This window comes from Drosophila virilis, chromosome 4 (assembly GCF_030788295.1).
Source record: "Drosophila virilis strain 15010-1051.87 chromosome 4, Dvir_AGI_RSII-ME, whole genome shotgun sequence".
Classification (NCBI taxonomy): Eukaryota; Metazoa; Arthropoda; class Insecta; order Diptera; family Drosophilidae; genus Drosophila; species Drosophila virilis.
Window position 1 is genome coordinate 10,438,621 of NC_091546.1, and position 20,366 is coordinate 10,458,986.

The 20,366-nt window shown below is 43.6% G+C and overlaps 1 protein-coding gene across 11 annotated transcripts in view; it reads left to right on the forward strand.

The window, feature by feature from the left end:
- Wdr62 (WD repeat domain 62) overlaps positions 1–12,410 on the forward strand; it is a 62,224-nt gene extending 49,814 nt beyond the window's left edge. For 4 of the 11 annotated variants that reach the window (XM_032438677.2, XM_032438679.2, XM_032438675.2 and 1 more), the window contains 18 exons: positions 483–574; positions 939–1,182; positions 1,249–1,458; positions 1,516–1,935; positions 1,992–2,714; positions 2,778–4,015; positions 4,093–4,403; positions 4,462–4,604; positions 4,817–4,861; positions 5,806–5,911; positions 6,168–8,807; positions 9,023–9,118; positions 9,203–9,348; positions 9,416–9,491; positions 9,936–10,010; positions 10,075–10,260; positions 10,643–10,799; positions 10,864–12,410. In XM_032438677.2, coding sequence (XP_032294568.1) covers positions 483–574; positions 939–1,182; positions 1,249–1,458; positions 1,516–1,935; positions 1,992–2,714; positions 2,778–4,015; positions 4,093–4,403; positions 4,462–4,604; positions 4,817–4,861; positions 5,806–5,911; positions 6,168–8,807; positions 9,023–9,118; positions 9,203–9,348; positions 9,416–9,491; positions 9,936–10,010; positions 10,075–10,260; positions 10,643–10,799; positions 10,864–11,068 — 7,113 coding nt within the window. In that variant the 3' untranslated portion in view covers positions 11,069–12,410. The remainder of the gene's footprint in view (positions 1–482; positions 575–938; positions 1,183–1,248; positions 1,459–1,515; positions 1,936–1,991; positions 2,715–2,777; positions 4,016–4,092; positions 4,404–4,461; positions 4,605–4,816; positions 4,862–5,805; positions 5,912–6,167; positions 8,808–9,022; positions 9,119–9,202; positions 9,349–9,415; positions 9,492–9,935; positions 10,011–10,074; positions 10,261–10,642; positions 10,800–10,863) is intronic. The other 7 variants (XM_070209475.1, XM_032438676.2, XM_032438682.2 and 4 more) reach the window with 3 other exon arrangements.
- The last annotated feature ends 7,956 nt before the right edge of the window (positions 12,411–20,366 follow it).

Consider the following 20,366-nt stretch of genomic DNA (forward strand, 5'->3'; position numbering starts at 1 on the left):
TCTCAACTCAAACGACCACTTGTTGGAAAATCGGGGCAACGCCTCCATTGCGTATACGTAATATTACATGTATAAGTGTTTAATAATTATATTCACACAAGCCCGATGCATAGAAACGTGCGAATTGTGTGCGTAATCAAATTACACAGCACATTCACTTGAATAAAATTATGCATGCTATTTACTATACTCTTGCAAAGGGTAGTATAGTTTGCTCGCGAGATATGTAACTCATTCGAAATATGTATTCGAACGCATTACGAACTCAGCTGAGTCGATACAGCAATATACCGGACTATTATAAAAGCAATTAGTAAAAAATTAGGTTTTTTATGTAATTAATGACGAATTGTGAGCGTATTTCATCTTCGGCGCGCCGAAAGCAGCCTTTCTTTCTCGCCTTAATAAGTGTTTTAATCAATCCAAACATTCTTATGGAATGTAATGACTGTTTTATAAAACTCTTTTAATTTCTATTGCAGATAAAACTCAAAAGAGTCTTGGGACTGACTGTTTGCAGCAATGCAGCACTCGATGTGTCACCTGTCAGCGGCCTGCTGGCCTATCCAGCGGGGTAAGTTCCTATGCAGACGAACCTAAACGAAACAAAAACCAGTCCAATGGCTGAACGTATACTTAATATTACAAGCTCCGAAAACTTTCCTTTTACTTTCTGAATAACTCTTGATAATAACTAATCGCATATAGATTAGTGTCCAATTTAATCAATGAACTGACAAGAGTTTGGAAACTGTCTGTAGTTTGGAAACATCTGCAGAAATTCAAAAATTCGAGCTCAGTTCTCAAGTTTGTTCTCAAGACCTGCTGTGTGCTGGCCTTGTACGACATTCTACTTTGTTTTAAGCGACCTCTGCTTTTGCTCAAAAGAAAAAGAAGATTTTCATATGCATTTTCCGCATTTATATCGCCCCCTGCAGATGCACTGTGGTCCTGTTCAATGCCAAGCGTCACACACAGGCCTATCTGGTCAATACCTCCCGCAAAGCATTCACATCCGTGGCCTTCTCGCGCTGCGGCCGTTACGTGGCCACAGGCGAGTGCGGCATCAATCCCGCCATCAAAGTTTGGGAACTGGAGACCCCCAATGGCAATCTGGAAAACTGCAGCGGCGGCAGCGTTGTTGCCGAGTTCGTGGATCACAAATACGCCGTTACCTGTGTGGTAAGTACACTGATAGAGCTCCATATTATACAGGTCTTTAATTGTACTATTCTGCATAATTGACAGGCATTTTCGCCCACGGGCAAGTACCTGGTGTCGGTGGGCTCCCAGCACGACATGATTGTCAACGTGTTTGACTGGCGCGCCAATCTTAAAATGGCCTCCAACAAGATAAGCTCCAAGGTGGCAGCCGTTTGCTTCTCTGAAGATGGAAGTTACTTTGTCACCGTGGGCAATCGTCATGTCAAATATTGGTACTTAGAGGGTGGACGCAAGGTAACCCGGCCTCGAGTCAAATACATTCAGAGACATTAATAGTTCTTTCACTTGCAGTATAAAGATCCGATCCCGCTTATGGGCCGCAGCGCCATTCTGGGCGATCTTCGCGACAATGACTTTTGCGCCGTCGCCTGCGGCAAGGGCATCTGCTCAGAAAGCACCTACGCCATCACACGGCAGGGACACCTGGTGGAGTTCAGCTCGCGGCGGCTGCTCGACAAGTGGGTGCAATGCCGCACCAGCAACGCCAATTGTATTTGCGTCAACGAACGGTTTATACTTGTCGGCTGTGCCGAGTCTATCATACGCATCTTTAATGCAGCCACCTTGGAGTACGTGACGACCCTGCCGAGAACACATTACCTAGGCGTAGATGTGTCCCAGGGTATTCAGATCAACCACATTATGTCTGTGCCCCAGCAGGCCAAGTTTCCCGATTGTATTGCCATGGTTTTTGACGAGCAGCGTTCCAAGGTACGAATTGCCTATCTTACGAATATCCACACTTCTAATTTCTTATCCACTTTCAGGTCAGCTGCGTCTACAACGATCACTCGCTGTACATCTGGGATCTGCGCGACATATCACGCGTCGGTAAATCACACTCATTCCTGTATCATTCCACGTGCATTTGGGGCGTGGAGACTGTGCCATATAACGTGGAGCGCGAAGCGTCGCAGACGTTGCCGGAGGACTGTTTTGTAACCTGCTCGTCGGACGACACGATACGCGTGTGGGGCTTAGAAAGTTGTGCCAACAATGAGATATATCGCAAGAATATATATTCCAAAGAGCTACTCAAGATCATCTACAGCGACGAGGATTTGCAGTACATCAAGGACCAGGGCTCCTCGCTCTTCGACAAGGCCGGCAACTCAAGCTACGACGGCCGCAACGGCGTGCGCTGCATCAAAATCAGTCCAGAGCTACAGCATCTGGCTAGCGGCGATCGCTGTGGCAACATACGCGTCTACAGTCTGGTCAACCTCAAGCTGCTGACCACCATAGAGGCGCACGAGTCCGAAGTGCTCTGCCTGGAGTACTCCAATGAGAAGATTGAACGCAAACTGCTCGCCAGCGCCAGTCGCGACCGGCTTATTCATGTGTTTGATGTCTCGCAGAACTATCTGCTGCTGCAGACCTTAGATGATCACAGCTCCTCCATCACTTCCATTAAATTTGTGGGCGCTGGACTCAACTTTCAGATGATCAGTTGCGGGGCAGACAAGTCTATTATGTTTAGAAGCTTTCAGGTAAGTGTCTGCTGCTGTCTCTAATGCTTAACGTGTAGCTAATCGAACTTTTGTTTCCCGTAGGGTAACATCTTTATGCGCGGCACAAACACCTCTGGCAAGACAACGCTCTACGACATGGAGGTAGACTCAAACGCCAAGCACATTCTGACCGCCTGCCAGGACCGTAATGTTCGCGTCTACGGCACTCAGAACGCAAAGCAAACCAAAACCTTTAAAGGCTCCCACTCGGACGAGGGTAGCCTGATTAAACTAAGCCTGGATCCGAGCGGCATTTACGTGGCCACTTCCTGCACGGACAAGACGCTCGCCGTCTACGATTACTACTCCAGCGAGTGCATGGCGCGCATGTACGGGCACAGCGAACTGGTCACCGGTCTCAAGTTCACCAACGACTGCCGGCACCTCATCTCGGCCAGCGGCGACGGCTGCATATTCATCTGGCAGGTGCCCCACGACATGATTGTCACCATGCAGGCGCGCATGTCCCAGCAGCGTTTGCGCTCCGGCATTGCTCCGCTGCAGCGACCACTGGCGCCTATTTCACCGCCCGATGCTATCGTGGTCGAGTCTCCGAACAGCGAGCTGGAGCACGCGCAGTTAGCTCCCAAGTTCGCAGTAGCTGAAGAGACGCCGCCCAATCGTCATGCCTACAGGCTGTCCGACGTGGGCCAGCTACCGCAGTGGGCCATGCGGAAGGCGGCAGAATCGGAGAGCGGCGCGCTGTCCATACCGACGCCTGTTGTCGGCGGCTTGTCGGCTGCGACTATACATGCGGCCTCATCCATGGGCAACCTTAGCTCATCGCCCAGTCAACAGTTGGGCGTGGTAGCGCCACGCGCGCGTGGACGCTGGGCCCAGCGCAGCAGTCAACTGGAGACGGAGGATCTGCGCTCGAATTCCGAGAGTCCGTTGGGCACAGTCTCTTCCGTGGGCGGCCATAATTTACAAACCTCCGACTACAATAGCGCTTCCTCCAAGGACATCATGTACAATCAAACGTACCTGAGCGAGGACTCATCCATTGACTCGGGCATGGAGACGCGACGGGATCTTAAGTTTGTTGGCAGCAACAACACTGGCACCATCTCCAACATCTCAGCCACTACCTCCAGCACAAATGCTCCTGCGGCTCCTGGCGTTGGTCAACAACGATTGCTGCTCGACAAACGCAAGCCCGGAATGCGCTTCGACACGCACACTCACGATCACGACGGCGATGTTGAGGATATCTCGGATGGCGAACGAACCAGCTCCGATCACGGCATGTTCTACAACAATCTGGCACCCAGCACGCCAACGTAAGTTGAACAGACATGACTTCCATTTAATAGCTGTACATAACAATTAAATATATATATATTTTTTGTATGCACAGCGACTTCAAGGTGACCGCCATGAACGAGGAGGAGTTGCGAAAATCGGTGCGCCGCCAGAAGTTTGAAAAATCCGGCCTCCAATTGGCCACAGCCAGTGGCAACGGCAGCTCCCACACGGCCAGCACCGGAACTGGAACCGGAACATCGGACACCGAGGACGAGGGCTCGACGCCCAGTGCTGAGAATGCCGAACGTTCGTTGGCCTCCACTCTGGGCGGCAGCTCTGAGAACTTGCCACAGAGCAGCAATAGCTTTCTGCATGCGGCACTGCCGGAAGGCCCTGGAATGTTGCTGGAGCGCGGCACAAGCAGTAAGCGAATGTTCTTTACTCATCGTTTCTTTACTCATGTCGCGTTGTAATGCCGCAGGCCGTCGCAGCATTAGCGCCAAGCACAACACGGAGAACGGGAAGGGCGTGTCAGCGGCACCGACCATCACGAAGTCATACACCAGCACCAAGAAAGAGGAGCTACTCCAGGTCATCAACAAGGTCAAGCAGCAGCTGGAGAATGTGAGTATCGATCGCAAAACAGATTTGCTGCTGTTTTTCGTTTTAAATACTCTTTGTTTTGACGCTGACATCTTGTGTTCCTCTCTCGTTTTTTACTTATGTATGTTATTGTGTTGCGTATTGCTTTGGTGTCTGTCTTGGGCACCACTCAACACTTTTGAACGTCAAATCAACTCCCATACGTATTTAAATCCCCGACCTTATATATGTAGGGCACGCACAAAAATGGTATTAAAAAGTTAAATACCATTGCCGAGGTGAGAAACCGAGTTATCTTAACTGCTTCTGTTGCTGCTTTACGACTGACACTTGCCTTGTTTCTATTGCATTCTCATCAAACTAAGTATGCAGAGCTGAAGAAATTCGGCTTCTCATTTAACGACAACTAATTATCCAAAAGATACTTAACCCAACAGCAAATACATGACTTAACAAGAACAGCTTTGAATTACTCCCCAAAAATCAACTAAAACTTAGACAGGATCAGCTTATTAAAGAACTTGGTTAAGAGTCCGATTGACGGAAAATTTCCAAGTATCATCGAGCCTTCAGACCAATCATGGCAACATTACCTCAATACCCTTCGCAGGAGTGTTCGACCATTAAATACCCTGTACTTCAAACTGCTGTCACATGCATTCGAACTTTCTGTTCTATGTATACATCAAACGCACATCTTTTCATGCTTGCTCCGCATCCTTCTATCTGTACGTCCGTATGTATAAAAGGTGGCTTTTAAAACTCAGAGTTAGAGTTAAGGAACAGGGTTTCGATATTTGTCAATATTATGGAAATGGAGAGAGTTATTCAAAATACAGACACCATTCGTTCTGTGTTTACGATATTTATTCTTAACATGTTTTAAGTTATAAGCTCTGATCATTTATTTCTTAAACATTTCGAGGTCGAAGAAGCTTTCGTTTGCCTGTTATATTTTTGGCTTTTACATTACTCATCCAGTTCCACGGGGAACAGGGATTATTCATTAGACGGGCCTAACAAGAGTCGCCCGCTTATTAAACGAGAAAAGATTTTGTTGCTTACTTCTAACAGCTATTTAATCCCCATGCAACATTGTAATACCATAAACAGCTTGTTAACAGTTAAGTTCCTCAGTTCTTAACATAATAAAAACACTTTAAAAATTTTGAAAAAAAAAAACGTATTTAACTATAACTGTTTATTGGTATAATATTCACAGGTCGGCCATAGACCCCTGCGAGGCAGCCATAGCATTTCGGATCTAAGTCTTGCGGGCAATTTTGATGGATCGCGCAATTCCGGCCCGATGCGCTACACGAAGCCAGGTAAGGATCGGCTGCTTGAGCCATAAGCTTGTTTGGATATATATATAGATATCGTTAAGAACGTAGGCTAATTCGTCAACTTTTGCGATATTCTGCTTGCCTCGTCCACTCTCTCTCTCTCTCTGTTTCTTTCAATTTCTTTGTCTCTCTTTCCCTATTGCGCTCACTATGGCCTCAATAATGTTGGTAAAACAAAAAAAATCATTGTTACTTGTAAACTGCATTTGCCGTTAAACTTGTTGAATAACCCCACTAGTTGATTCCCACGATACTTCACAGTACATTAGGTCCACTAGCTCATCCACTGCCACCGCATCGCCTCAGCAGCTTCCGCTTCCGCCTCCACAGCAACAACAACAACAACAACACGCTCAGCATTATGGCTGCTCTGTGCAGCACTTCTTTAACAGCGCCGCGTCCAAGTCAAAACTACAACAGAACTTTCAAACCATGCGTCAAGTGCAGCAACATTATCCGCCCTATCCGCATCACGTGGGCGTGCATCAGATACATCCGCCACCGGGCGTTCCATTTGGCCACAACAATGCCGCCTACATGTCCGCCAGTTCGGCAGCAGCGAGACAGGGCACCGCGAAAACAACACCACGGCGTAATCCGGCGGGCAACAATCGGCGTACGCCAAGCATTCTTAAGCATTACAAATCGTGTCCAGTCTCGCCTGTGCACGAGGAGGTGGAGTGGTCAGCAGAAGCGGAGCGAGTCGCGCCCGCCGAACCCAAACGACACTCGGTCTACGCGGACGACGCACGCACAATTCTGGATATGATTCACGCAGACACCGAAAAGATGATTGACGAAATAACGCGCAAGTACGGTGATCTTGATGAGCCGTCCAGATATGCTGTGCTGCCCGCTTCCTGCTCCGTGCCGGCCAATCTGCGCGCCCTGGACTCCACCAGCGAGTCGACGCCAGCGGCGACTCCACCACGCGCCCAATACTATGTCTACCGCGAAATCTATCAGTGCGAGCGAAAAGTGTCGCTGTCGGATATTCTAAAGCCAGAGCAGTTTACCGAGACGCAGCAACGCCTGGAGGAGGCGCGCTTCCTGGAGACACAGCGCCACTCCAGTGCCAGCTTCTTTCTGAGCAGCTCCGGCCAGCTGCCGCACGAGCACAGCCAGGAGTCGCTGCTCTCCGATGGCGGCAGCTACTGCAACAGCCTCGAGAGCGTGCTCTCCGACGAAAGCGACTGCAAGAGTGCACCCCTTGAGCCCGCTCTCGACCAGCAGCGGCCCCTGCAGGCGATGCAGTGCCACGCTGGCATACGCAACTTTATTCTGCACGGTCCCGTCTCCAAGTCGTACGGCAATAGTCCCAATGCCTACGGCAGCTTCGACTACTACATGCACCAGCAGACGGCCGCCACAGCGGCGGCTACTTACGACAGCTTCGATGTCACCGGCTACAACCTGAAGCCGCTGAAGCCACTGCCTAGCTCCAAAACATTCCCTCGTCTAGCCTCGGTCACAACAGGAAGTGGCGCCGTGGAGCACATTCCCACAATGCGATCTAAGAACAAGCAATACAATTCCGGAGTTAACAAGAGTCTCAGCACTGATTTCGCCCAGCAGCGCCAGCAGCGCAACTCAAATCCCCTGTCTCAGTCCCAGTCGCAGCCCAGTCGGTATGCCCCAGCCCCAGCCCCATCACAATCGCAAGCCCGATCCCAAACACCTGCACGTCCCAATAGCCAGATGCTGTTTGTGCGCAAGCAACTCAAGCCAAAGCCTCCCATACCAGCGAAACCTCACAATCTGGTGTCCACGCTCACATGCAACGTTGAGAAGAGCCAGCCCTGCGTGGGAACCTCCAGGACGGCCACGGTGGTGCGCCAGTTCGAGCACAATCTGCTCAAGTTTGAGCGCGAGAAACAGCGCACACAGCAGCGTCCGCTGCCCGCGATGAGGTACTCGGTGAGCAGCGGCGCACTGGCCACGCCCAGCTGCCTGAAGAAGGTGTCTCGATTCGACACCAGCGACAGCAGCCGACGCGCCACGAGCGTGCGCCAGAAATCACGGCCCAAGATTAGCGTCCGTTTCAATACCGTGTCGCAAATAAAGTATACGCCCAGCGCAAAGCGGGAGCGCGCCGGCCTCAACGATGTCAACAGCAATGAGATTGAGTCGGAGGCGCTGGAGGCGCCGCTCGTGGGCAGTCTGCCCAGTGACTATGGGGGCGAGCGCAGCTTCGAGATGTACTTCGCAGAGAACGGCAATGCGCCGGAGAATTTGGAGAATATGGAGAATATGCAAAGCTTGAAGCTGTACAAGAAGCCCCAGCTGCAGGCGGTTGTCGACGATATTCAACAGGAGCGAGCCAAGCACAAAAAGAACATGGACAATGTGGTGCGCTCCGGTGGCAATTCCACCAGTCACCAGTGCCAGAACATTGCCAAGAAGATAGACATCATTGAGAAGCTAATCGCCATGGAGGAGCGCAAAATAGAGCAGATACGAAAGGCCACGGAGACACGACTGCGTCCCTTTGCCTGCAACTCGAAGCAAAAGGGCTACGTAAAGAGTCTGACCATGAACTTTGACATGCTGGCGCGTGCTCAGGATCAGCATCATCTGCAGCTCGGCGAGCATATGCCCGCCACCGATGCAGATCTGTGTGCCTATGCGCGTCACATTCGCAGGAACTGCAGCCTGCCGGACGTGCTGGAAAGCTCCGACTTTGGCTATCATCGCGCCCACGGCAACGGAAACGACGTGGAGCTGGCCAAGGAAGTGATTGCCGATGATGATGCAACGGCAAGCACCCCACGGTGTGTTCATCTCGACTCCGACAGTGAGCAAATGGACACCGCGAATTCGAATGCTGACGATCCTCAGGGACGGCTGCTGCACGGGCTGCCCGTCGAGCGTCCACAAGGTTTGAGCGTTTCAGCCTCGTTGTTGTACTACCACAGAACAATTGCACACAAATATTCTTTTGCTCCACTGAATCATTTTGTACTCCTTCATGATCGCGCACACATTTTGTTTTGCTTATCAGTTGCCGCGTCCTTTATTACACAAAAACCATTTGAGAAGCACCTGCCCGGCATGTGAGACCCCACATTAATAACCGTGTACGCCTACTTACAGGTAATCCCAAGTTGATCAATCCCATCCCCATTGAGGAGTCGTCGATTCGTCGCGCCTGCTCGCTGAGTGATCTGCATATGGGAAACTTTGGCAAGCGTAAGGGCCACGAAAAAAAACTCCTGCTGTTGCCGCAGCTAACATTAACGTTTCATATCCGTTTTCCACTCTTCTCCCATGCAGCCAGCAAGTCCAATGGCACGCCTCAAAAGCCCACGGCCCAGCATCGAAACGGCAACATCGCTCGATCGGCCAGCAAACGCAACAGTCTGCAGGGAAAATCCGGCCTGGGCGCCTCCAGCAACTCCATGAACGTGCTCAATCAGGTCGTAAGTAACAAATTCAGCCCCTAACACTTCATTAGAAAACATTTAAACTCTAACACCATCCTTTTAGAGTGACTCGGAGACGGAAGACATCAATCGATTGCGCAGTTCCAACAACGGACAAGGTCGCAACAATGGAGCTGTTGGTAGGTTCTAATCTTAAAGAGATAAAGGGAAAGGCCCGACTAAAAGATGCCCTCCGCGCTTCGATTTTGATTTCATATACATGACTGCGAAAGGGCTTTCTTTTGGGGAAATGAATGAATATCTAGAAGACCTAGCTAGCGAAAAATAAATATTAATTTAATCTGAGGTGCAAAACAGAGGAAGAGCTGGACAAGGCTTAATTGAATCAGGTCGCCATTCTGATTAAAAGAGTCATCCGTGCTTTAAAATATTTAGTCTAGGGTTGAACTTTTCATTAAGATTGGGATAGCAACAGAGTAGTTATTCAAGAATGCCTATTTCATATTCCAGAAATTTTGGGTGCTAGTCGTGTCCCATCGACTGGAGCACTCTTTATTGAAAAGGGGGTTATTAGCCCAAAAATTATTTGCACCTTTAACCCATTTCCTTTTGACTTCTTGCAGCCGCCTCTCGACAGTACAGCAACAAAATCGCAAACGCCAACAACAATCGACGCAAAGCGCCCAACTTCAATAGTGGTAATATTGTTAATTGCACATTTGACTGAAATACTGTATAATGCAGTTTGATTTTGATTTATAGGCACAGCGCTGCAAGATGATTCCAGTTCGGAGGAAACGCCCAACATGGCCGCCGGCAACAAGCCTGTCGTGCCGCCCAGGCCTCGAAATTTGGGATTCGATCACAAGAGCAAACTGAACAGCAATACTCCAGCCACTACAGCCAAGCAGAGGGTCGGCGGACTTGATGACTACGAGGCCGCTGATTGTAAGTACTGAAAAAAAAAGACAACAACACGGGTTGCAGTCGGTTAAAGCCAACTGGGCAATGCTCTGTTGACAGTGTACAGCTTCGGCGAATAAGAAGCAGCAGAAAAAGAACAAATATTTGTGTCAAATAAGTGAACCTTAACTCAAATAAGTTAGATCGATTTAGCCGGGAATGCCCGAACCATATTCTATACACAATATATGTTTAATATTCTTCGCCAGCTACACCCAGAAAATTTCAGTGCTTGAATTGAAAACCAACTGTGTGTTTATTCTAAAGAGCAATGTTTGGAAGGCAATTGAGAAATATATTTAGAAACAGGGTATAAAAATAAAGTCTAATCAATGCAATCTGTTTAATTGCATATGTCACGACCCAGCCGAGGCGCAGGTGCACAATGTGATCAACAAGCTTTACACGACTACGCAGACTGCAATGCAGCTGCACGCGAATCTGAAGAACTCGTTGTTACTAAAGGAACTGGAAAATGCTGTGATTATGTCTCGCAATATGCTTGGCAGTATAACTCACAATCGGTAATGCTTACATTAACCAATAAATAAATGAGAATTGATTTATAACTGTTTGTAACTATTTCAGGCAAACTGAGAAAGCGCCCTCGAGCCAAAGTTACAATCATAGCGGGGGAGGAGCTGAAATCGGAGACGGGCTCAGTCGTGAGCAGATATCAGCCACAGGCAATCTAGAGAATGGCCAATACCTTATGATGGTCAATAACTGTGCCGATCTGCTAAGCAATTTACGCACCAAGCACAAACCCGACGACTGTGAGAATAACTCCTAGTGTGTAGCGCTTATACTAATTGTTAGGTTACCAATAAATAACAACTAAATGGGCTAAAACAAACTAATATTTATTAAATCTAATTATCTAAATCACTAAACCGGCAAATGGCAGAGATCAGCAACAAAACTAAAATCAGATCCAACTTATTTCTAATTGATATTCATTAATAGTTATTGTAAAGAATTAATTTGTTTTTAGTCAAGCTTTGTAGCTCTTAAGTATTTGCGTATTTGTGAGCGTGCATTTCTTTATCTTTTTCTTTATTATTATTATGTTCTTTTTTTTTTGCTTTGGCCTTTATTAATAGAAAATTCACTTTTGTAAAGTTTGAATTGAATTCTTAGCGCTTTAAGGTTAATAAGCAATTTATATTTGTTAAGTGTTATCTTAGTTACGTTCGTCTAAAACGTGGCGTGGCAGATTTGTAAAGTACGCCGAACATTCTGTATGTTTACTTTTTGTTTTTTTTTTCTCTTCCATGCCGAAAGGCAAAATCCATCGGATTATTGAAAAGTGTTAGCAAGACAAGGCAAATGTTGTATGCCAATATTTTGCACCTCTTTACTTTATAAGCAAGCATACAAATATACACATATATATATATGTATATATATATATATATATATATATATATATATATATACAATTATCAAGTGCTTCTAATTGTCGGATAATGGCAAAAATTATGGTCAAATTTACATAATTCAATTTCAAAGCACTATTTTCTGTAAATTAGAAGTTCATTATTTGATTGTATTGCAAGCACCTATACCTAAGGATTGACACTAAATTTATAAAAATATAATTAAACTCTACATTACAATAATTTACAACTAAACAAAATGTATTAAAATTAACTTAACCTAGAACAAAACCTAAAATGATTATTTATCTCCACTTATGCTACTCACTCTAAAACTATAGATTTGTAATTTGATCGAAAGTAATACAAAAGTATAATTTTTAAAAATATTAACTACGTATTTATATCGTTCTTCTTTTAACTACTAAAAGTCCAAACTCCAGGCACTGTGTAAATTCAGTTTTACATTTCTCTTTCAAGTTTGCTTAGGGGCTTAACAGTTCTAAAAAATGGCCACGATCCATGCCGCAAATATCACATTTGGTTTATATGTGTGCACATATACTACATATAAAGTGTATTTTGTTTGATGGATAGCGGCAAAACCTAACAATATTTTAATTCGTTACATCGTAAGCAAACTAAAATGAACTAAGAATAGAAGCAGAACTTTCAATTGTGAGACTATAAAATATAATAAACTAGCGAATATTTCCCGGCCTTGCCCGTGGCAAGTTTTGTGCTTCGAATTTTAAATATACATTTTTCACCAATTTTCCAGCCGCATATGTTTCAAATCTACTATACTAACTTTACGTCTAAAGTAATATATTACATTGATATTTGATAAAAAGCTAAAAGTCCTTAAAATAAAGTACATAAAGTCGGAATAAAAGCTTTCCGGTCATATTAGTCTTGTGGTGAGAATGTTTAAGGCGACAAATAATCAAAGTTTTAATTTTTTAAGTTTGTTAGTATATTATACAAGTATCTAAATAACAAATTAGATACCTTAAACAATGTGATTTATTTTAAAAATAAGGTTCAAATCGAATATTGTTTGATATTCTATACTTTGGAATATCTAGAAACAAAATATCATAAAACAGATTTCATGTTCTAGCTCGCTTCTAGATAAGTTCTTTCATGTATTCCGATATTGTACAATGTTTCAGGGCTAAGAGTAAGACTATCAAGTCCTCACATGGATAACTCTGCCTGGCGACCAGAATGCGGCCATTGCCGCAGCACCCCGACTCCTATTGCAAACTGATTGCTCTTCTATAAGGAATCGAAATTGGAAAGATGCCTGCTTGCGACATATCTAAAATTGTTTATAGTCTCATCTGTGTTATCCTCAGAAGAGGCAAGATTCTGGCTTCTCGACTTCTGACTAGTCGAATATCTAATCTTTGTTCCGAGTGGTGACCAGAGTAATGGCTACCAAGTGTCTCCTAGTGGAGCTGAACCTTACTTATTGTAACCTACTTATGTAGGCGCGAATCACACAAAGACACACTTAATTGTTTTCAAAATCTAGTAGGCGTAACATGTGCACACACAAAAACTCGAAATATCGAATAACCAAAAGCAGCTATTACTGGTATAAGTGAACAATGCCGTTCTTGAGGCGTAGTCCCAGTGAGGATCTTACATATGGGACTGATTGGGATGACGATCATACACGGCGGCACTTTATCAGTAAGGTCTGCAGTATTGTTGCCGTAAGTGTAAAAATGTTTACAATATTTACGCTGTGTTAACAAACTTTTGCAGTTGCAAATGGCTGTAACGACTATAATTACAGCCATATTCCTGTTCGTCGAGTCAGCCAATGATTTATTAATGGAAAATTCATATATAAAATGGATAGCATTAGCTGGGACTTTGCTCACCAGTTTAATATTAATTTGTTGTAATTCAGTCGCGCGAAAAGTTCCAATTAATTACATATTGTTATTTCTATTCACCGGGTTTATGGCTCTCGGAGTTAGCTGTATGTCCATTTATTATACAACACGATTGGTGAGTAGCACATGAATTGAACCTAATAGCTAATAGCTAATGTATTAACTCATTTTATCTCTCCAAGATCCTCTACGCTATTGGAATCACGCTCGCCATTTGTATAGCACTTAGTTTATTCGCGATATTTGCACCATGCGACTTTACTGGCTGGGGCCCTTACTTGTGCGTGCTGTCGATAGTGCTTGTATTAATGGGATTACTTGCGTTCTTTATAAGAAATAGAATCCTGTCATTGGTCTACTGTAGTCTTGGCCTAATAATATTTTCGCTTTACCTAGTGTATGATATACAATTAATGGTCGGCGGTCGTAGGAACGAGTTTAGCGAAGATGATTATATTATTGCCGCTTTGGGTATTTACATTGACATTATTTATATATTCATTATGATTTTGGGTATCTTAGGTCTAGTTGATGCCTAAGTTGTGAAATTCGATGTCCGTGAAAATAAAAATCCACATTTACGATTACAAACAAAAAACTGTTTGAACAAGCCTCGAGCGTGCGAGAGTTCCTTAACATAAATACTTACTTTTCTTATGATTTATTTTATTTTCAAACACTTTGTGAAAATCGACTTGATATTCATATAACACTTCTTGCGAACTCCGCCTGAATCAAGGGTCAAGTGTCAAGTTTGTAAGACAACGTTTTAAGATTGGCCCGATGGACCTTGAACTAACTAACAAGAATGAATATTTATATGGAAATTACATTTTTTGGCATCAAGATGCTGACCATATAAAGAACTCAAGGATTATTTTCAAATATCTCTTAATGCGATAACTCTTCCCGTTTCCACGATATTCATAAGAATCCATATTCAAAACTGGCTTTTGAGCAAATCTTTTGCGCTGGCCTGTTGTCAAAGAAGAACAAAAGAATGTCAAATTTAACAATGAAACTAAAATTGTAATTTGTTACCAAACTTTGCATTTATTTAAAATTTTGTGTACAAATGTTGTTTTAGGTAATTTATTTAATATATTAAAGCTTATAAATAATAATAATTAAAGTTTATAAGATTGCAGGCCCAACCTCGAAATCTACAGAACCAGAAAAAATAGCACATTGAAAAAAAAAGGTCACCATCGAAATGGAGAACTTCGAAGACTACCTCATTGGGAGAAGGACGGCGGCAGCCAGATGCTCAGATCCGCGATACATATTTAATAAACCTACATTGGATCATAATGGCCACAAAAGCCTAGAATTTTTTGAAAAATGGTTTCACAATGTTTCATGGCCAATAGAATGTATCGCTCGTATGTCGATCTTAGAATGGACGAAGCGTACGACAACATTCCCAATCTGAACCATGATGTTCAAATTAAAATTCGATCAATACAAATGACAGTGGAATCGTTAACCGATAATTGAACCTCTAAAGAACAGCTATTGCATGCAATAATGGCCATGATATATACGTATCCTTTTTAAATTACATTATGAGATGGCCAGTCACACACAGTAGGTGTGCCGCAACAGAGCTACTATTAAAGCTATCCAAGAGCTGACCAGCACAGCAGGTGACACCCTGCATGATGTCCAAATTTCGAGTGGAGTCGGACGTGTTCGTTTTAAACTTTTTGCCTAGACCCTGCCACCATGCCATATGTTAGGCCATGTCAGCCACTGTGGCTGTGCAGGAGTCCATACTCCGTATTGGCCCGCTGCTGTCCATGGTTGTTCAGTTCATTGTTGACCCAAAGGGAAAGTGAGTACGTCCGCCATTGCCATTGATACATTTACAGCCATTGGCGCTCAATTAAATTTGTGTCAATATTGAGCTAAGCGAAAACCTGCACGATAAGTTCCTGCCGGCAAAGTTGTCAGAAAGATGTCAGAATTTAGTCGATCCCAAGGACTGAAACAGCTGAAATCGCCATATTTGGCATGCTGGTCAAGTAAACAAGCAAGATATCCCTCGTCCGACTAGGTATAAGGGTGTATTGTATTTGTGCAAAATCTAAATGTATGTAACAGGCAGAAGGAAGCATCTCCGACCCCATAAAGTATATATATTCTTGATCAGCATCAATAGCCGAGTCGATCTAGCCATGTCCGTCTGTCTGTCTGTCCAATTTACGCCAAAATTTAAATGCAATTGACTTTTTCAGTGTACACAAATATTCTATGATACAATAATATATACTGTAGAAAATTTCATAAAGATCGGTTAAAATTAGCAAAGTTATACGCAAATGCGCAATTAAATAGAGCAGTATCTTTAAGAATTTCTGTGTACATTGACCAACACACAATCATGCGCGTCTGCTTTGCATTTTAACAGCATGGTTATTGCAACTTTTTTCTGTAATGCTATTTAAGTTCCTTTTTTTATTATAAGTGCTTAATTCAAAATTTTGACCCAAATCGACAAAATGGCAAGGGGTTACATCACATTTTTTTCAAAATCGAGGTCGGTGCGAAAATCCTAACTTTTTCGAAGATTTTTTTTTAATATCTCGGGTAATAGCTCCGCGCGGAGATATGACGTTCCAAAACGACAAAACTCCCCGCGGATATGATATGACCTTCCAAATCATCACGATTTTTTTTAAAATCGGGGTCGGTGCGAAAATCGAAACTTTTACGATGATTTTTTTTTAATATCTCGGGTAAATAATGTCTGATTTTAAAATGTTATACCTTTTTGAATGCATACGGATACCTACCATTAATTGGCATTCAAACAAATTAATCATCGATGGGTTTAAAGATGTTGTTGACAAGAAACTGATTCGTTCTTAAATTCCATCTCTTTGATGCTTTTTTGGAATATTTCCGTCAAATAATGTCCGATTTTGCAGTTTCATACCATTTTTGACTCGTAAGGATCAGTTCTATTGATTGGCATCAAAAAAAAAAAAAGGAAATCGAAAATTTTGAACAAAATCGACAAAATGGCAAGGGGTTACATCACTTTTTTAAAAAAAATCGAGGTCGGTGCGAAAATCGAAACTTTTTCGATGATTTTTTTTAATATCTCGGGTAATAGCTCCGCGCGGAGATATGACGTTCCATAACGACATAACTCCGCGCGGAGATATGACGTTCCATAACGACATAACTCCGCGCGGAGATATGACGTTCCAAAACGACATAACTCCGCGCGGAGATATGACGTTCCAAAACGACATAACTCCGCGCGGGAGATATGATGTTCCAAAACGACATAGCTCCGCGCGGGAGATATGACGTTCCAAAACGACATAACTCCGCGCGGGAGATATGACGTTCCAAAACGACATTACTCCGCGCGGGAGATATGACGTTCCAAAACGACATAACTCCGCGCGGGAGATATGACGTTCCAAAACGACATTACTCCGCGCGGGAGATATGACGTTCCAAAACGACATAACTCCGCGCGGGAGATATGATGTTCCAAAACGACATAACTCCGCGCGGGAGATATGACGTTCCAAAACGACATTACTCCGCGCGGAGATATGACGTTCCATAACGACATAACTCCGCGCGGAGATATGGCGTTCCATAACGACATAACTCCGCGCGGGAGATATGACGTTCCAAAACGACATAACTCCGCGCGGGAAATATGACGTTCCAAAACGACATAGCTCCGCGGGGAGATATGACGTTCCAAAACGACATAGCTCCGCGGGGAGATATGACGTTCCAAAACGACATAACTCCCCGCGGATATGACATGACCTTCCAAATCATCACGATTTTTTTCAAAATCGGGGTCGGTGCGAAAGTCGAAACTTTTACGATGATTTTTTTTTAATATCTCGGGTAAATAATGTCTGATTTTAAAATGTTATACCTTTTTGAATGCATACGGATACCTACCATTAATTGGCATTCAAACAAATTAATCATCGATGGGTTTAAAGATGTTGTTGCCAAGAAACTGATTCGTTCGTAAATTCCATCTCTTTGATGCTTTTTTGGAATATTTCCGTCAAATAATGTCCGATTTTGCAGTTTCATACCATTTTTGACTCGTAAGGATCAGTTCTATCGATTGGCATCAAAAAAAAAAGGAAATCGAAAATTTTGAACAAAATCGACAAAATGGCAAGGGGTTACATCACTTTTTTAAAAAAAATCGAGGTCGGTGCGAAAATCGAAACTTTTTCGAAGATTTTTTTTTAATATCTCGGGTAATAGCTCCGCGCGGAGATATGACGTTCCAAAACGACATAGCTCCGCGCGGAGATATGACGTTCCATAACGACATAACTCCGCGCGGAGATATGACGTTCCAAAACGACGTAGCTCCGCGGGGAGATATGACATTCCAAAACGACATAGCTCCGCGGGGAGATATGACGTTCCAAAACGACATAACTCCCCGCGGATATGATGTGACCTTCCAAATCATCACGATTTTTTTCAAAATCGGGATCGGTGCGAAAATCGAAACTTTTTCGATGATTTTTTTTTAATATCTCGGGTAATAGCTCCGCGCGGAGATATGACGTTCCAAAACGACATAGCTCCGCGCGGAGATATGACGTTCCAAAACGACATAGCTCCGCGCGGAGATATGACGTTCCAAAACGACATAGCTCCGCGCGGAGATATGACGTTCCAAAACGACGTAGCTCCGCGCGGAGATATGACGTTCCAAAACGACGTAGCTCCGCGGGGAGATATGACGTTCCAAAACGACGTAGCTTCGCGGGGAGATATGACATTCCAAAACGACATAGCTCCGCGGGGAGATATGACGTTCCAAAACGACATAACTGCCCGCGGATATGATGTGACCTTCCAAATCATCACGATTTTTTTTAAAATTGGGATCGGTGCGAAAATCGAAACTTTTTCGATGATTTTTTTTTAATATCTCGGGTAATAGCTCCGCGGGGAGATATGACGTTCCAAAACGACATCACTCCGCGCGGGAGATATGACGTTCCAAAACGACATAACTCCCCGCGGATATGATATGACCTTCCAAATCATCACGATTTTTTTCAAAATCGGGGTCGGTGCGAAAATCGAAACTTTTTCGATGATTTTTTTTTAATATCTCGGGTGATAGCTCCGCAGGGAGATATGACGTTCCCAAAACGACATAACTCCGCGCGGAGATATGACTTTCCAAATCATCAAGTTATTTTTTTCAAAATCGAGGTCGGTGCGAAAATCGAAACTTTGTCGATGATTTTTTTTTAATATCTCGGGTAAATACTGTCTGATATTAAAATGTTATACCTTTTTGAATGCGTACTGATCCCTAACAACAATTGGCATTCAAACAAATTAATCATCGATGGGTTGAAAAATGTTGTTGACAAAAACCCGATTCGTTCGTAAATTCAACCTTTTTGATGATTTTTTGGAATATTTCCGTCAAATAATGTCAGATTTTGGAATTTTATAGCATTTTTGACTCGTAAGGATCAGTTCTATCGATTGTCATCGAAAAAAGGAAATCCAAATTTTTGACCCAAATCGACAAAATGGCAAGGGGTTACATCACTTTTTTTTTTTTTATCAAAATCGAGGTCGGTGCGAAAATCGAAACTTTTTCGATGATTTTTTTTTAATATCTCGGATAATAGCTCCGCGCGGAGATATGACGTTCCAAAACGACATAGCTCCGCGCGGAGATATGACGTTCCAAAACGACATAGCTCCGCGCGGAGATATGACGTTCCAAAACGACATAACTCCCCGCGGATATGATGTGACCTTCCAAATCATCACGTTTTTTTTTCAAAATCGGGGTCGGTGCGAAAATCAAAACTTTTTCGATGATTTTTTTTTAATATCTCGGGCAAATAATGTCAGATTTTGAAGAAGAGGGTTCAGGGTATCCCTCTTACTTGTTTAAACTTGCAAATAACAAAATAATAATATAAATATTATACAAAATAATATTTCAATATATTTGTCATATACACAGACAAATATTCGAGATGACTTGGTTAGTTTGATTATCACGACGTACTGGAGTCGGGTTGCTAACAACAACATTATATATACCAACGCTTGACATAAAAAAATGCAAGTTCTTAATTTCAGGCAACTAAGGGGATTAGAAGGACGAGAGCCGCTCTCAAAAACTCCATGTATATATTCTCCAATACCATACGCAGAACGAGTTTCAAACAACGCACGGAGCGGAGATATTTCCTTGCAGAGGACATCTCCTAGTCGGCACACAGAAAGAGATAAGTCTTTTTTGATTTTCGAGATAAGTTAATTACTTCACATTCGGACAGCTAACAAGTAAGTTATAAACGAAACATTAATGTATGTTTAATTTTGAACCAACATGATTAAAAATACATTTTTTAGATTGGGCTATAGAGCGTCTCCAAGTTGAGCATTCTCGACTGGAGGATAAGTCGCATACTTAAATGTGTGCATTCAAATGTTCTTTAGACGCATTCAAAGGTTTGTATAAGAAAACTATGCTAGTACTCTAGACTTGGTTGGACAAGACCATCGACTAAAGTATTCTACTTGTTATTTGCGCATCTGGTAAGCAATTTTTATGTAGCCGAGGGTCTAGAAACACAGGCAGTTGTTCCATTTCCCAGACCAGAATCAACTGACAAGATAGAAGCTATGGCAATGTGTGGCGATGATCTGATGATGCTCGGCAACACATTGAAACGCATTCAGCTTGATGTAACGCGACTCAATTAGTTCGGTTCAGCAGCTTCCAATGCAGATTTGCAGCGATCCGGGATAC